The following is a 15,397-nucleotide window of genomic DNA, read 5'->3' as shown; positions in this document are numbered from 1 at the left end:
ATGGGGGGCTCCATCCCATGAACTGTGAGATCATGACCTGAGCCAAAATCAAGAGCCAGATGCTTAACTGACTGAGCCACCCAGGTGCCCCAGAGCAGGTACTTGGAATAATCTGGTAAATAATACAAAAATCCTTTTCCTTAAGAATCCTACATTCTATGTATTATGTATACAAAGATAAAAGTAGAGACAGTGAAATGTGAGTAAAAATTAGTTGTAAACAATCTTTTTCTCCTTTAAACATTCTGGAAGCTTCATGTTTCAAATCAGATAAAAATAGGCATTTCCCTTTAATATATTATCCACATGAGATCAAGATTATTTAGCATTCTAAGAGTAACAGTTTATTGAAAGAGTTAAATTAAGCCTTCTCGATGATTTCAAACTCATGCTTCCTTTTTTTGATGATTGCTTTTCTATGGCTAGAAATTTTCTCATTTCCCTAGTTTATTCTGATACTGACATGGATCTTGGACTCCCTCTGCTGACCAAATGGTATCAGAGAAGAAGACTGAATGGAGAACAATCCTGGAAAATCACAAAAGGGCAGTAACCTCTGAATGCACTTCTCCCTCATTCACTCAATCCAAGCACACTTACTGAATGCCTATTATGTACTGGCTAGGTACTGGAAAAAACCAAAGAAACAAGATACTATACCTGTCCTTGAAATTCTCCTATACTTTTCTTCAGGAAATTACCAATCCCAGATTTCTTGGACAAGGCTCAAGAAAAAGCATCCACTCTCTGCCTAGAAAGATGATTGGTATGTATTCATGCTGGGCTATGACAATAACTTACATCTTTGCGAAAATCAGGGAAATCCTTCCACAATACCCTCTAGAAGATACTGAAATATTTATTCTTCAATTTCCCTAAATAATGGCAGTCAGCATGAAGTAAGAGACCTAGACACTAGAGGAGAAAAGTGAAACAAAGCCATGAGAAGTTTGGGGTAAAATGCGGTCGGTTGTCCCAAGAAAAACTTGGGTACATTCTTTTTTTCTTAACTTAGACATAAAGATTTGCATCGTTGCAAGACTAAAAAAATTCACACAACTAAAATTCTTACCCCCTTCATTACATGACCACTAGTTACTGATTTGAAGTTTGGAGTAAAAAAGTGGTCAGTTGTCCCCAAAACTTGGGTACATTCTATTTTTCTTAACTTAGACACAAAGATTTGCATCGTTGCAAGACTAAAAACTTTCACAAAATGAAAATTCGTACCCCCTTCATTACATGACCACTAGTTACTGATTTGAAGTTTGGGGTGCACAGACATGATATTCCAGGAATCACATTCCTGAAATGAACATTCCTTACAATTGACATTTTAGCCACAAATGCCCACAGCAAACTCTGCTTAAACACCTACTAGTGAGTGAATACAAGTTGCAAACTCACTGTTTTTTATCCAAGGAGTTTGACCCTTTAGAGCTGTGATAGTATAACAATTACAAAAACATGAAAAACTACAGATGAATGAATTTTAGACTAACTAAAGGTATTAAAACATTTCAATAACAATGAGCACTTGGTGTTATATGTGATGACTCAATAAATTCTACTCCTGGAACAATGATTACACTATATGTAACTAACTTGGATTTAAATAAAATAAATTAAAAATAAAAAAATAAAAGAGATGAGTGCTCTTATAAAAGAGGTCCCAGAGAGTTCCCTACCCCTCCCACCTGTGAGGACACAATGAGAAGATGCCAGCTGTGAACCAGGAAGAGGGCCCTTATCAGAAAAGGCAACCATGCTGGCCCCATGATCTCAGATTTCCCAGCCTCCAGAACTGTGAGAACTAAATTTCTGGTGTTTTTATTTAAAAACAAAACTCCAACTGGGGCACCTGGGTGGCTCAGTAGGTTAAGCCTCTGACTTCGGCTCAGGTCATGATCTCACACCTCGTGAGTTTGAGCCCCGCCTCGGGCTCTGTGCTGACAGCTCAGGGCCTGGAGCCTGCTTCGGATTCTGTGTCTCCCTCTCTCTGCCCTTGCCCCACTCACACTCTGTCTCTCTCTGTCTCTGAAAAATAAACAAATATTACCAAAAAAAAGTTTTAAAAAACTCCAATAACTTGTCACGACTTTTTTTTTATTTTTTTTTTAACGTTTATTTATTTTTGAGACAGGGAGAGACAGCATGAAAGGGAGAGGGTCAGAGAGAGAGGGAGACACAGAATCCGAAACAGGCTTCAGGCTCTGAGCTGTCAGCACAGAGCCTGACACAGGGCTCGAACTCATGGACCGCGAGATCATGACCTGAGCCGAAGTCAGATGCTTAACCGACTGAGCCACCCAGGCGCCCCATCACGACTTTTTGAATAAAATCTTTGGCCTTGGATTTAAAAGTCTCTACTAGGCCACCTGGGTGGCTCAGTTAGCTGAGCATCTGACTTCAGCTCAGGTCATGATCTCATGGTTCATGAACTCGAGCCCCACATCAGGCTCGCTGCTGTTAGCGTGTCAGTGCAGAGCCTGCTTAGAATCCTCTGTCCTCCTCTCTCTGCGCCCCCCCCCCAGTTTGCTCTCTCCCAGAAACAAATAATTTTTTTTAAAGTCTCTGCTAATTGGTTCTGCCCAACAGAAGGCCTCATTCTCCTTCAAACCCACTGTACTGCATTAGTTTTAAGTATAACTTTACTTGGCCTAAGCCTTTTTGTTGTTGTTGTATTGTGGGGGGCTGGGCCCCGGTGCCAGGCTGAGACCGGGTCGAGCAACGTTCCCTGTTGACTCAAGCCAACCCGGTGGTTCCCCCTCCCATTCCCTCACTTTCAAGGGCATACGAAAGCCTTGTCAAGGCTGAGAAAGTTAATTCCTGAAGCCTGTGGTCTGCAGGTGTTGGCAGTAATGCTACCTCCCTTTTTCTACCCCGAGTCAGATAGAAACAAACATGGGAACTGTGTTTTGCTAACAATCTATCAACAAGGTCTTGTGACCTGTTCACAAAGTTCGCAAGGTATACAGAACTAAATGTTTTGGCTGGCAGTGATCATGTGAAACCTGTTTATTCTTAGAATGACCTGATCCATAAGAGTCTTATATTATAAAAGATTGTGCACAGCAACAATAAAGTTGTCACTTGGGCCATCAGCCCAGGGGACCCTCCTGTTCCCAAACTTTCTCTTCTCTCTTTTTTTCTTGCATTCCCCTACCCTCAGGACCCTGACCTCGGTGATTGTCGCAACATTGTATGGTAACAGAATCTTGTAATGGAGATGGGAAAACCCTATGGGGGTATTTTGGCAATTTTTTTCAGGCATTTTTAACTGTCATATGATTGAAACTGCTATTGATGTGTAGTGTCAAGGGACAGTCCTGCTAAATGTTGTGCAACACATGAGCATGTGCCAAACAAGGAAGATTGGGCTCACATCCTACATGACTTCCTAACATCCCACCAGATTTTCATGGAAGTAAATAAAATAATTTGTATATCTGAGCCTAGGATTCAACTCTTTTTGATATATAACACAACGTGTTTTTTGCACAATGTTAATATACACAGAATATTTTAGGCCAGCACCTTCCTCTTAATCATGAAAATATCATGCTTTAAAGAAAATAGTATGCTTTGGTTTTGTTCAAATTTTTTCAAAAGTTGCTAACCATTGTAGAAAATCTTGTCTCGACTGTTAAAAACTGAGAACAAACTGAGGGTTGATGGGGGGTGGGAGGGAGGAGAGGGTGGGTGATGGGTATTGAGGAGGGCACCTTTTGGGATGAGCACTGGGTGTTGTATGGAAACCAATTTGTCAATAAATTTCAGAAAAAAAAATAAAAATAAAAAATAAAAAAATAAAAAAAATAAACTGTTTAGATCGGAAGAAAAAAAAAAAAAGAAAAAAAAAAGAAAATCTTGTCTCGAAATGCAAGCATGCAAACCCATGTTCCACACTTGTACCATCTGCATTTGTAGCTGCAAATATTTGGTGCTTACAAATATTTTACAGTGAAGATTTGAGACAAATATTAATATTAATTGATATACATGAAATGTAAACATCTCATCACATTGTATTAATAATCATATTACTTTAATTTTGTGGTGTAATGGTTTCTTGTTACGTATGTTATGAAAATTAAACTTGAAACTTTTTCTTGAAACTGCTTGCTATTCTTCAATCTCACTTTCTATCCAACCCTTCATCCCCCAGAGATTTGCCACAAAACTTCTGTATTGTCCCTTGAATTGCTATTTCTTTTTTTCAATAGATCTCTAATTTCCTGTTGATTATCAAAGCAGATGGTCTCTGTAGTCCCTGTGGATATTCAAGACAGAATGTACACCTCAACTTGTGGTTTCAAGATAGAATTTATTTACTGCAATATTCTGTCTCGTCCATCCCAGGCAACACAGGGAATTACCTTGACACACACTGATAGGTAAGATCCAGCTCATTTGCAAGAATACCATACTTCCTCATTTTCTCACATCAACAATCTATAATTTGTCTGCCATGTTATCTGTGCTGCAATTAAGGTGATTTCCCTCCTTCTCTCATCACATATAGACAGGTCTAGTCTGCCATTACTCACCCTAGCACTAGTTTTTATTCTATGTTCACTGTACCTCTGCTCTTTCATTTTCCTCTACTTCTTGTTCAACGTGGCTTCTAATCTTACTTCCTCGAACTTCTATCTTAGTTATTACAAGTGGTTAAACATCTGACTACTTCATTTTGGCTACTTGTGTAGTCGTGCTGAAGGATTATGTATTGAAATGCACTGCTTATTATATCTTTCTTTCTCCTTTAAATTATGGTAAGAACATTATATTTATATTTAAAGTAATTTCATTTTTAAATTGCTTGTGCATGTACATTATGGAATGAATTTAATTTCAGAAAAGGAAATATTTGTTATAAGAAGAGGGCTTCAGGTCTGAAAAGAACAACAGGTTTACACTGGTTGCCACTGCCGACCCTTATTAGACACCTATCCCTCCTCTCTGTCCTGTGGTCCCATCTGCCCTTCAGGGCTCATTCAAGGGGATTTGAAATTCGGTTTTTGAAACTTCTCTTGCCTGTGAAGATCTCTTCTCTGAAATACTACGGCTCTATTTACTATAAATAGTTGGATTTTAATCTCACACTGTCTTGAACCACCACTGCTGATCATTGGTGTGTGTACATGTGTGCATTATTCTCTCCAACTAGACTCTTAGCTTATAGAAGGCAAAATTATTTGTCATGCCCTACACCCCCCTAGCACTATATTTAGCACAGAGTTGGAACTCAATAAATTCTGGTAGAATAAATAAACTAACTTCTAAACTGTACATGGTAGCATAGTTCTTGGCATATCCCTCTGCTATAACACTTATAAAACCAAATTAGTTCTTTATGTTTGACTCTCTCACAAACCGTTAGCTCCTTGCAGAAAGGGACTGTGATTAGCCAGCTTCATAATCTCAGCATCAGAACACACTGACTAGTTCACAGAAACCATCCACTGAGGGTTTGTGAATGACCAGATGATGCTTTAATTGAATCCATGAAACGGATTCTGCTGTAACTAACTGTAGATTATGTGGAAACAACTGAATGAGAATGAATGCAATTAAGGTAACTGCCATAAAGGAAATCCTAGAATGGAGCTTCCCAGAATTTTATCTTCATATTCACAGTACCATTTTGTCAAGATATCATGTCTAGTTTTCAATCCTTTCCTCAGCAGGAGTTTTCTCTACAAGGGAATTCTTTGAAAGAAATCTGAAAGAAAAGAGAGGCAAAGAAAAGGATAAAGCCCATCCCCAGGTTGGAAAGCTTTTCTCCTCATTTGAATATGAGAGGAATTGTATTTTGTAGAGTTTTGGTGGGACTAAATTTTGTAGTGTTAAAAATAATCCTAAATGTCTGAACAAGTTTATTCTGACAGTCATAACCCCTTCTGGGAGCTTCAAAATGCCTACCAGGCCTATATCCCCTTCCAAAGTCTTCCTTAATCATGCTTTACTCCTTTCACCTTGCTTCCTTCCCTGGACACCACTTATTGGACTAGGGGTGGGTTCTTTTTTCTGGCCAGAGTCTATGAAAGTGACTTGAGTCAAAAGCTCTGCCCAATGAAGACCTCCTATATGCAGAGATGACTAGTTGAATCAGGTCCTCCCAGGAAATCTACCCTGGACACTTAGGAGACGCAGTTAGTAACAGCTGAATCATTCAGTGCAGCACAGGCAATAGCTGTGTCTCCCTACAGGTGACTGCCACTAAAAGAGAGAGCTAGAGTGCCCTAAAAGTCTTGAAGCTGCCAGCAGATGCCAGAGCAATTACAAGGTACAGGATGACATCCCATCTCCATGAGCCCTGAAAATGCATCTGTTCCTCTTTTGCTTTCATGATTAAGAAGCATATTTCATTCTTATGGTTTATGACAGTGAGAGCCACAGACTTTACACTGTAGTAAGCTCTGGGACAGAGCAGAAAGACAATTCAGCCACTTATCCAACACACTACAGTGAAACGCTCTTAAGAGTTAGAGCAGGCATCAAAGGCCACAAGGCCTACCCAAGCAAGGCAGATAACATACACTAGGGAAGACAGCCAGGTATAGACGATAAGGAGATGCTTGCTCTGATGCACTCCAGTTTTGGTCACTGTTATCATTTGGAAGGATAGATGCTATTTGCTAGAACTTCCAACAATGCATGTCCACCTAGCACATCTCAAGAGCCCATTAATATTCATTATTATTGGTTTATATCATTTATAATCATTATCAACAGTCAACTTCCACAGACATCATCTGGAGAAATGAAACCACGTGGCAACTTTACATTTTATAATTCCTTAATATATATTTGTCTAACAAATATTTTTAGGTCATGCTCTTTAAAACACAGTGCCAGTTTTAATTAAATCACAAGAACCCTAAAATTTAAGGTACGCTGACTCTACTGGTTTACTTTCTGTTAATGCTCATTTCTTTGGTTTTTGGGGAAAGATGGCCTACCCATTTCTTGGTTTTTCTAGCCTATATTTTCCCTGGGTAATTACCCCCAGAGATACCTTCAGAAATTGCCTATCAGACATAAATGTAGATTGAACATAATGTGATTTTCTCTGAGTCTTTAATCAGAGACTGCCAGTCTAACCAGCCCTTCCAAAACAAATCAGTAAGTTTTGTTGCCTTGAAGGATTGGAAAAATAATGAAGTTCAGCTAAGAAATGAGTGAGAAGACCATACTGAAAAAAGCAGTTTGGCAACACAACACACACATGTGCAGAACACTTACACCAATACTTACAACTCCACACTTTAGTGCAGTAGAAACTGTCTTGTTTTGTTCTGTTTTCTCAAAAAATTGTAGAGGAACCCATTACCAAAATCAAAGTAATTAAGGCAAGGGTCTAGGCTTCCTTATGTTTTAACAACTACTATGAATTAATATTGTGAATTAATAGTATGAATCAACATCCAAAGCACATTAAACTGTCAAAGTAACTAATGTTGTATTAATATAACCCATTCAGGCCTAATTTCCTGTGGAGGAGCAGTGTGATAATAGCATGTGTGAATTTGGGAATCAGACTGACCTGGATTCAAATTCTGACATGCTTTTCAGATATGTATCTTTGGAAAGTTCCTTAGCCTTTCCGAGCCTGTGTTATCATTTCTAAAGATGGTGACAATAACGCTTACTTTATAAAGCTGATATGAGTATTACATGAAATAACATAGAAAAGTGTCTGTCCATTGTCTATCGTTTAGCAGACATTTAATAAAATGTTACTTTCTTGTTTCCACCCCATCTTCTCCTAGGGGGATGGAAGGATCAATCTGGTTGCACATAGATATGAGAAGATACAAGGAGAGGTGACTCGAATGTACTTAGACACGATACTGAGGACGAAGGATCTTTGCCCTATGCCTTGAGTAAATGCAGGTCTATCCTTTCCCTTCATCTCAGACGGATCTGTCTGCAGTGGCCAGAGTGGCTGGATATTAGTTCATTTATTCAAAAAGTCATTTTTTTAACAAATATTGAAGCAAACCCTATTAAGTCAAGCTACATGTCTACAGTGGGAGAGCTGTGGGTTTTGGACCCAGACTAAACTGGAAATTTGATTCTACAGTTTACCTGCATGGCCATGAGCTCCTTGATGCTTATTTCTATATCCAAACAACAGGGATCATAACAATACCTGCCTTCTGGGGTTCTTGTGAAGAATAAATATAGTAATATGGAAAAGTACAAGGCATAGAGTAAAAGTAGAATCTAATAGATTGTTGTCCCCTGCCCCCCTCATTCTGTGCTAGATTTTATTACATCCTGGAAAGCACAGCACAACCAGTCAAGGATAAATACATCCTGCTGGTTAGAGGAGCAAATAACCTGTGATTCATCATGTGTACTTCCTCTATTATTTTTGCCTGCAGTTATGTATCTCTTTGCACTTCTGTGTTTCAGCCAGAAATGCTGAGACAACAGAAGGAGAGCAACAGGATCTTTGTCTTGTCTAAATAAGAAATCCTAGCTGCTTTCTGGAAAAAGTCGTTCTTACACTTGCAGATCAGTCGGTTTAGAGGCCAACATCAACCAAACATTACCTTGATCCATCTAAAACTCAGTAAAATTCTCCAAACTCTTCATCCCTATGAAGACTCCTATGGTCAGGAAACTTTTGAAAAAAATTTAATTATGTGACCCAACATTCTCATACACCCTGTGAAACACAGGGTCTCAGTGTCACAGTAAGATTCCTCAATTCCTGCTGTAATCCACATCTGCCTAGAAACAGTTGAAATCACTTCTCAGAAATTTACTTCTCTGTAACCCAAATTAAAATTAAATCTGAAATAAGTAGTTGTGTGCACCATAAGTCTTCATATCCATTATGTAATCCATAATGCTCCATTCCTTGGGCTTATCAGAGAATGAGCTCCTCCACACAAGTGAATTTTCAGGTGGATCCACTTCCTGCTCTACTCATCTCAACTAATTGAGAAATGAGTTTTGGAAAATGGAGAAATGTGAAGAAGGGGCAAAGTTCCACCTTTCAAATTCAAAGCAGTGTGGATAGGCTTTTGAGCTAGAAATTTTTGTGGCTTATTAGTCTATAGTTATTGACCTAAAACTGAAAGATTTTAAAGAATTTGGTCTTAGGAGTCTCCAGGGCACGTGTGAGCCTTTAGAATGAGCTAATAAGATAGTACACCTGGGTGACTCAGTTGAGCACCCAGGTCTTGATTTTGGCTCAGGTCATGATCCCAGAGTCATGGGATCAAGCCCAACGTCGGGCTCTGAGCCGAGCACGGAGCCTGCTTCAGGTTCTCTCTCTCCCTCTCTCTCCTTCTGCCCTCTCCTCTGCTTGTGTTCACTCTCCTCTCTAAAACAAATTAAAAAAATTAAAAAATAAAAAATAAAATAAATGAAATGAAATGAAATGAAATAAATAAAATAAAATAAAATAAAATAAAATAAAATAAAATAAAATAAAATAAAATAAAATAAAATAAAAAATAGAATGTATCAGTAAGGGACTCAGAACAAAGAAAACAGGGAATTTGCCGACATGCTTGCTCTAGGTTCCAATTTTAAAGGAAGGGGGAGTAAAAAAAGGCCTCATCATTTTCTTCTGGTTTGTTAAGCCAGCTCTGCAGGGAAGGAAAGGAGATCATAATTCAAGCCCAGAGCTCTTTTTATCTACCAGAATATTGCTGTGCGTGCCCTCGAAAGTGATAAGGATAAAGAACCCCAACACATTCCATTATTTTAGAGGCAAAACATCTGTAATTTGACCTCTCTAGATGAAAAGATAAAAACATTACCTGACCTAATTATAATGGTACAATGACCATTACAAATGTGCATTCCTATTTTAACAGCGGCTTCTCAAGCATTATGAAACATTAGATTCTCTGTCCTCAGGCTATGTTTTTTATGTTTTGGCTTTGTTTGTATTTTACCTTTGTTCTTGGTCTCAGCTATTATTTCTGGTCACTATAAGGGTTTCTAAAACTGGAAATAATCTCTCCATTCCTTCTGAATTTCTTATGATCTAAAAATGATAAAATGATGATGTTTATTTGAACTGTAACTCAAATTAGAATAAAAAGGAACTAAAAGTATCTCTTGGAAGGACATGAGCTTTAGCACTATGTGCTGTCTGGGTGGCTTTGAAGAATTTTTTGCTTATTTCTGAGTTCTTGAATATGCTATAAATAGCTGCATTTAAAGATAATGACACTTAGGGTGCCTGGGTGGCTAAGTCAGTTAAGCGATTAAGCGTCTGACTTCAGCTCGGGTCATGATATCACGGCTCATGAGTTGGAGCCCCACATAGGGCCTTGCACTGACTGCTCAGAGCCTGGAGTCTGCTTCAGATTCTGTGTCTCCCTCTCTCTCTGCCCCTCCCCTGCTCACACTCTCTCAAAATTAAATAAACGCTAAAAAAAGTTTTTAAGAAATAAAGATAAATGACACTTGAACTAGTGAGGTATAAATCCACTGGATAAATATTATGCTACCCTTTGCTTGATCCCTTTAATTCTCTCACATCCTACATCTACTCTGTAAATTCTATAAGGTTTACCTCGAAAAATATCCAGAGTCTAGCCATGTTTCACCGCTTTCACTGCTACTATTATGATCCAAGACACCACCATCTCTTGCCTGGATTACTGTAGTCTCTCCTAACTTGTCTCTGTGCTCCTGCCTTTGGCCCCTTTCAGTCTCTTGAACCTGGCCAGAATTGTCCCATTACAAGATCAGATCACGTCCCTCCTCTGCTCAAAACCTCTCCCTGGTTTCCTACTTCACTTGGAGTAAAAGCCAAAGCCCTGACCGTGACCTATGAGATCCTACCTGATTTCATCTCTCACAACTCTGTCATTCAGCCCTCACTGGGTTCATTCACCAATCTTTACACACATCTGGAACATTCTGTCTGTGCACAGGCTGTTCCTCTTCCTAGAATGGACTTCTCCCTCATTTCTTTCTCATGTGGTCTCTTCACAATGAGTCCTTCCATGGCCACCCTACCTAAAGTTTCAACACACACTCCTAACAATTTCTATGCCCCTTTCCTGCTTAATTCTTTCTCCTTGGCACTTACCAGACTACACATGTTACCTATCCACCTTGTTTACTGACTCTCTCCCCCACTAGTAGGTGAGCTCCATGAGGGGGTTTTGTCAGATTTGGTCACTTTGGTACCTCAGTGCCTAGAACAGTGCCTGGTACACATTAGATGCTCAATTGTTGAATGCGTGAGCAATTTCAACCTCTCATTTAGGCTGCAATGAAATTCAAACATCCAGTTAATAATAATTCATTTTTTATGTTCAGCTCCTTTTCATAGAGAAATGTTAAATGTTTGGTACAATTTGGCTCCAGCTTCAGAAAGATCAGCATTAAATCCAGATTGCCACTTACTAGCTGTGTGACTTTGGGCAAATTACTCAATCCCACTGAACTCAGTTTCTTCATCTATAAAATGTTGACAATAATAGTATCTGCCTTATGGAGTTGTTATAAGTAAAAATGAAATAAACATCCAGGGCCTTGAACATAGAAAAGACTTAATAAATACAATCTATTCTTCTCATATACATTAGTTTTTTAATGTATGTATCCAAGTATAGGATTTTTACACCTTCGAGAAAAAAAAAGATTCAAAAGCTAGGATAAAAGTTTTCATTTTCATGGTATCAGCCTTTGGCTATAAGTAACTTATATGCAAACAAAAAAAAAAGAAAGAAAGAAAGAAAAAAGAAAAAGAAAAGAAAAGGAGCTAATTTGCCTCACTGTTCTCCTAGGCAGTTATTACCTTATTCATTTTCTTAAAGGAAAAATCAAGGTTCAGTATGTTTGGCATCATGATCATATCACATCCTATCAATTGGATACATTTTTCACTAGATTCCCAAGTATCACTTAACTTCTGCCAATCTGCTTGTCTCTCACCTTCAATGCAACCAGTTCATTTCTTTTCACTGGTCATTCCTTCAATATGGAAAGGTCTTTCACCTTATTACTGTCAGTCTGTATTCTTTATCTGCAATCTTAGAGGTTTTTTAATGTTTATTTATTTTTGAGGGGGGGAGGGGCAGAGAGAGAAGAAGACAGAGAAGCCCAAGCAGGCTCCCCACCGTCAGTGCAGAGCCCCCAACACATGAACTGTGAGATCATGACCTGAGCTGAAACCCAGAGTCAGACGCTTTACAGACTGAGCCACCCAGGTACCCCTGCAATCCTAGTTTTAAAACTCACTTTCTGCAAGACTGCTTCTATAATTCTCTCCCATTCTAATAACCTCCTTATATGACATCCCTTTAACATTTATGCTACACCAATAATTTGCATTATTTGCATGCTTGCAATGTACCAGACACTGTTCATTTACTCCTATGTAGATTCCTTTATTGGAATTGCCCAAGACACACAGCTAGAGAATTATGAATCTCTATCCTAGCCTGACCATGCTGACCCCAGAGCCCACGTTGTTAGCAATTAAGCACTCTGTACCTTATCTTCTTTTACATGATAAGCCTTTTCATAATAAGGCTAATTCATGTATCAGTGTCAAGTATGGTGTCTTTAACTAGACTATGACATTTTTGAGGAACAGGAGCTTGGGTATCTCTTTATTGTCATTAAATTTAATATGATATTCTGTTTGCAGTAAGCCTTTAATAAATCTTCTTCAACAAACTGAGCAACTGACTAGCACGGGATATGTTTCCTGACTTGCTTTCTAATTATATACACCAGAGACTTCTTCTGAGCAGGGGGAAAAATTGCCATTTCTACAGTAAAACTGACTCTGATGTCATTACATAAGGTCAATGTGTGAAGACCTGAAGTCATTCTGTATTGACTTGTGGTCAACTCTCCCATTCTTCCAAAAGTCCTTGTGAAGTGGGTTTATAATGGCTATCACCTGGCAGGTAATAATCCAGAAGAGAAACAAATGAATCATCATTTTCATATACAAAGCAAGCAGGTGTTACTTGGCAAGCTGCCAAGAACTGCTGTATCCGTTGCACATACTTCTGCTATAAACTCCCATGTTTGCAAAGGATCAATGCAAATTTATTCACAGTCAGTCCAGGTATGTGACTTTGGAATCCACCATGCAGAGAAGGCAAAAGGGATAGAAAATGAGCTCAGCGTGATTCTACGTGTATACAAAGTATAACAGCAAGAAATCACTGTGAAATATAAAGCCTTTATATGAAAGACATCTTAACTTACATATTTTTTAATGTCTATCAAAAGAATTTACATCAAACATGGCAAGAAATTAATCTGTATGCTATATAAAGTGTTGCATAATAAATGCTCCTTGCACTGGGTGTTGTATGGAAGCCAATTTGACGATAAATTATGTTACAAAATTTAAAAAATAATTAAAGAAATAAATGTTTCTTGATATATAGAAATACAAGTTAATAACATCAATTTCCTGTGGCTAATAAGGAAAAACATGAATACAAAAAGTGGAAATATGGTGGTAAATAAATAGGTGAGGAAAATATTTAAAGTTGATAGTGATCAAAGAAATGTAAATTAAAACACCTCTGCGAACAGGGGGAGCGGTGCTGGGCGTGCAGGCCCAAGCCTGCCTCCAGGGCGCAGCCTCTGCACCACCACACCCTTTCTTGCCCTGGCCCTGGGGGCTGAGGGTCGGCGCTTCCCGAGGACGCTGCAAGCTCTGCTCTCCCCGCGTAAATTGACAGACAGACATGAATGGATAACAACAGAAAAATGGTATCAGAACAGTGGGAATCAGCAATTTTGCACAGGAAGCTTTGGGAGAGGTTGTTTACTGTAGCCTGCCTGAAGCTGGGACCACACTGAACGAACAAGATGAGTGTGGTGCATTGGAATGTGTGAAAGCTGCTAGTGAACTCTATTCTCCTCCATCAGGAGAAGTAACTGAAATTAACGAAGCTCTTGAGGAAAATCCAGCACTTGTCAACAATTTTGCTATCAAGATGTCTGACTGATCAAGATAACACTCAGTAATCCTTCAGAACTGGTGAGACACATGTAAAATCTATTGAGTAGTGAAAATGGAACCCCTAAATAAACTAGCATCAAACAACTTAATCTAGCATAGTTGTTTTAAATTAGTGGTGCATAGAGGATTTAAAATAGCAATTTTTAGCAGTACCAGTGGAAAAAGAAACTACTTGCAACAATGCTAATGAAAGGAAACACCCCTTAACTTATGATTGCAGATAAACACAATATGCATCTTTTTTGCAACACCCTATGATTTTTAGGCTAGGCTCCAGTTATAATATTCAGAATCCTGAAATTGCCTGTGGTCAAAAACTAGTTATAAAAATTATGTAATTCAAAAAATAAAAAGAATAAAAATTTTGTAATTCAAGGATGACTTTTAACCCTTAGGGAATATTGTAACTTGCTTACATCAAACCTTGGATTAGGGTCAAAATACTTAAATGACCAGTCCATTGGAAGTAACTGGCAGTGGAGAAAGGTTTGTTAGTTGTATAGTATCAGATAAAGAATGATACTATCGGGGCGCCTGGGTGGCTCAGTCGGTTAAGCGTCCGACTTCAGCTCAGGTCACGATCTCACGGTCCCTGAGTTCGAGCCCCGCGTCGGGCTCTGGGCTGATGATGGCCCAGAGCCTGGAGCCCGCTTCCGATTCTGTGTCTCCCTCTCTCTCTGACCCTTCCCCGTTCATGCTGTCTCTGTCTCAAAAATAAATAAATGTTAAAAAAAAAAAAAAGAATGATACTATCTTGACTGTCCAATATACTGTGCTTGCTGGTACTATTTTTATATGGTGAAGCAACAGTCTTGCAGGAAGATAAATAGTTTAATAATAAAACATTCAGCTTCTTTGTTAAAAAAAAGAAAGCACCAAGTTATCATCACAAGAAAAAAATGTAACTATGGTGACAGATATTAACTAAATTTCTCATGGTGATAATTTGCAATATATGCAAATGTCAAATCATTACATTGTACACCTGAAACTAATATAATGTCTCATGTCAATTATACTTCAATCAATAAAAATATAAAGCAAAAACAACAAAACCCACCACAAAACACTGTATTACACCTATTAAATGATGGGAAAATATTAATTAGGTGAACAAATTCTGACAAGTGAATTGCTATACATACGTTGCTGGTAGCATATCAACTTAGATAATTCAGCAATACTTATCAAGAGTCAAGGGGTGCCTGGGTGGCTCAGTCAGTTAAGCGGCAGACTTCGGCTCAGGTCATGATCTCACATCTCTGTGGTTTCAAGCCCCGCATCAGGCTCTGTGTTGACAGCTCATAGCCTGGAGCCTGCTTCGGATTCTGTGTCTCCCTCTCTCTGTGCCTCCCCTACTCATGCTGTCTCTCTCTCTCTCTCTCTCTCTCTCTCTCTCTCTCTCTCTCAAAAATA

At 38.7% G+C, this 15,397-nt stretch overlaps 1 protein-coding gene across 1 annotated transcript in view; it reads left to right on the top strand.

Moving 5' to 3' along the window:
* Positions 1-13,967, top strand: part of AMTN (amelotin) — a 47,001-nt gene extending 33,034 nt beyond the window's left edge. The window contains exons 8-10 of the mRNA XM_043556498.1: positions 12,564-12,639; positions 13,549-13,728; positions 13,793-13,967. Coding sequence (XP_043412433.1) covers positions 12,564-12,639; positions 13,549-13,728; positions 13,793-13,967 — 431 coding nt within the window. The remainder of the gene's footprint in view (positions 1-12,563; positions 12,640-13,548; positions 13,729-13,792) is intronic.
* The last annotated feature ends 1,430 nt before the right edge of the window (positions 13,968-15,397 follow it).

This window comes from Prionailurus bengalensis, chromosome B1, assembly GCF_016509475.1.
Source record: "Prionailurus bengalensis isolate Pbe53 chromosome B1, Fcat_Pben_1.1_paternal_pri, whole genome shotgun sequence".
In the NCBI taxonomy this organism is placed as follows: Eukaryota; Metazoa; Chordata; class Mammalia; order Carnivora; family Felidae; genus Prionailurus; species Prionailurus bengalensis.
The sequence above is the reverse complement of the archived record's forward strand: the minus strand, read 5'-3'. Positions and strand labels throughout refer to the sequence as shown.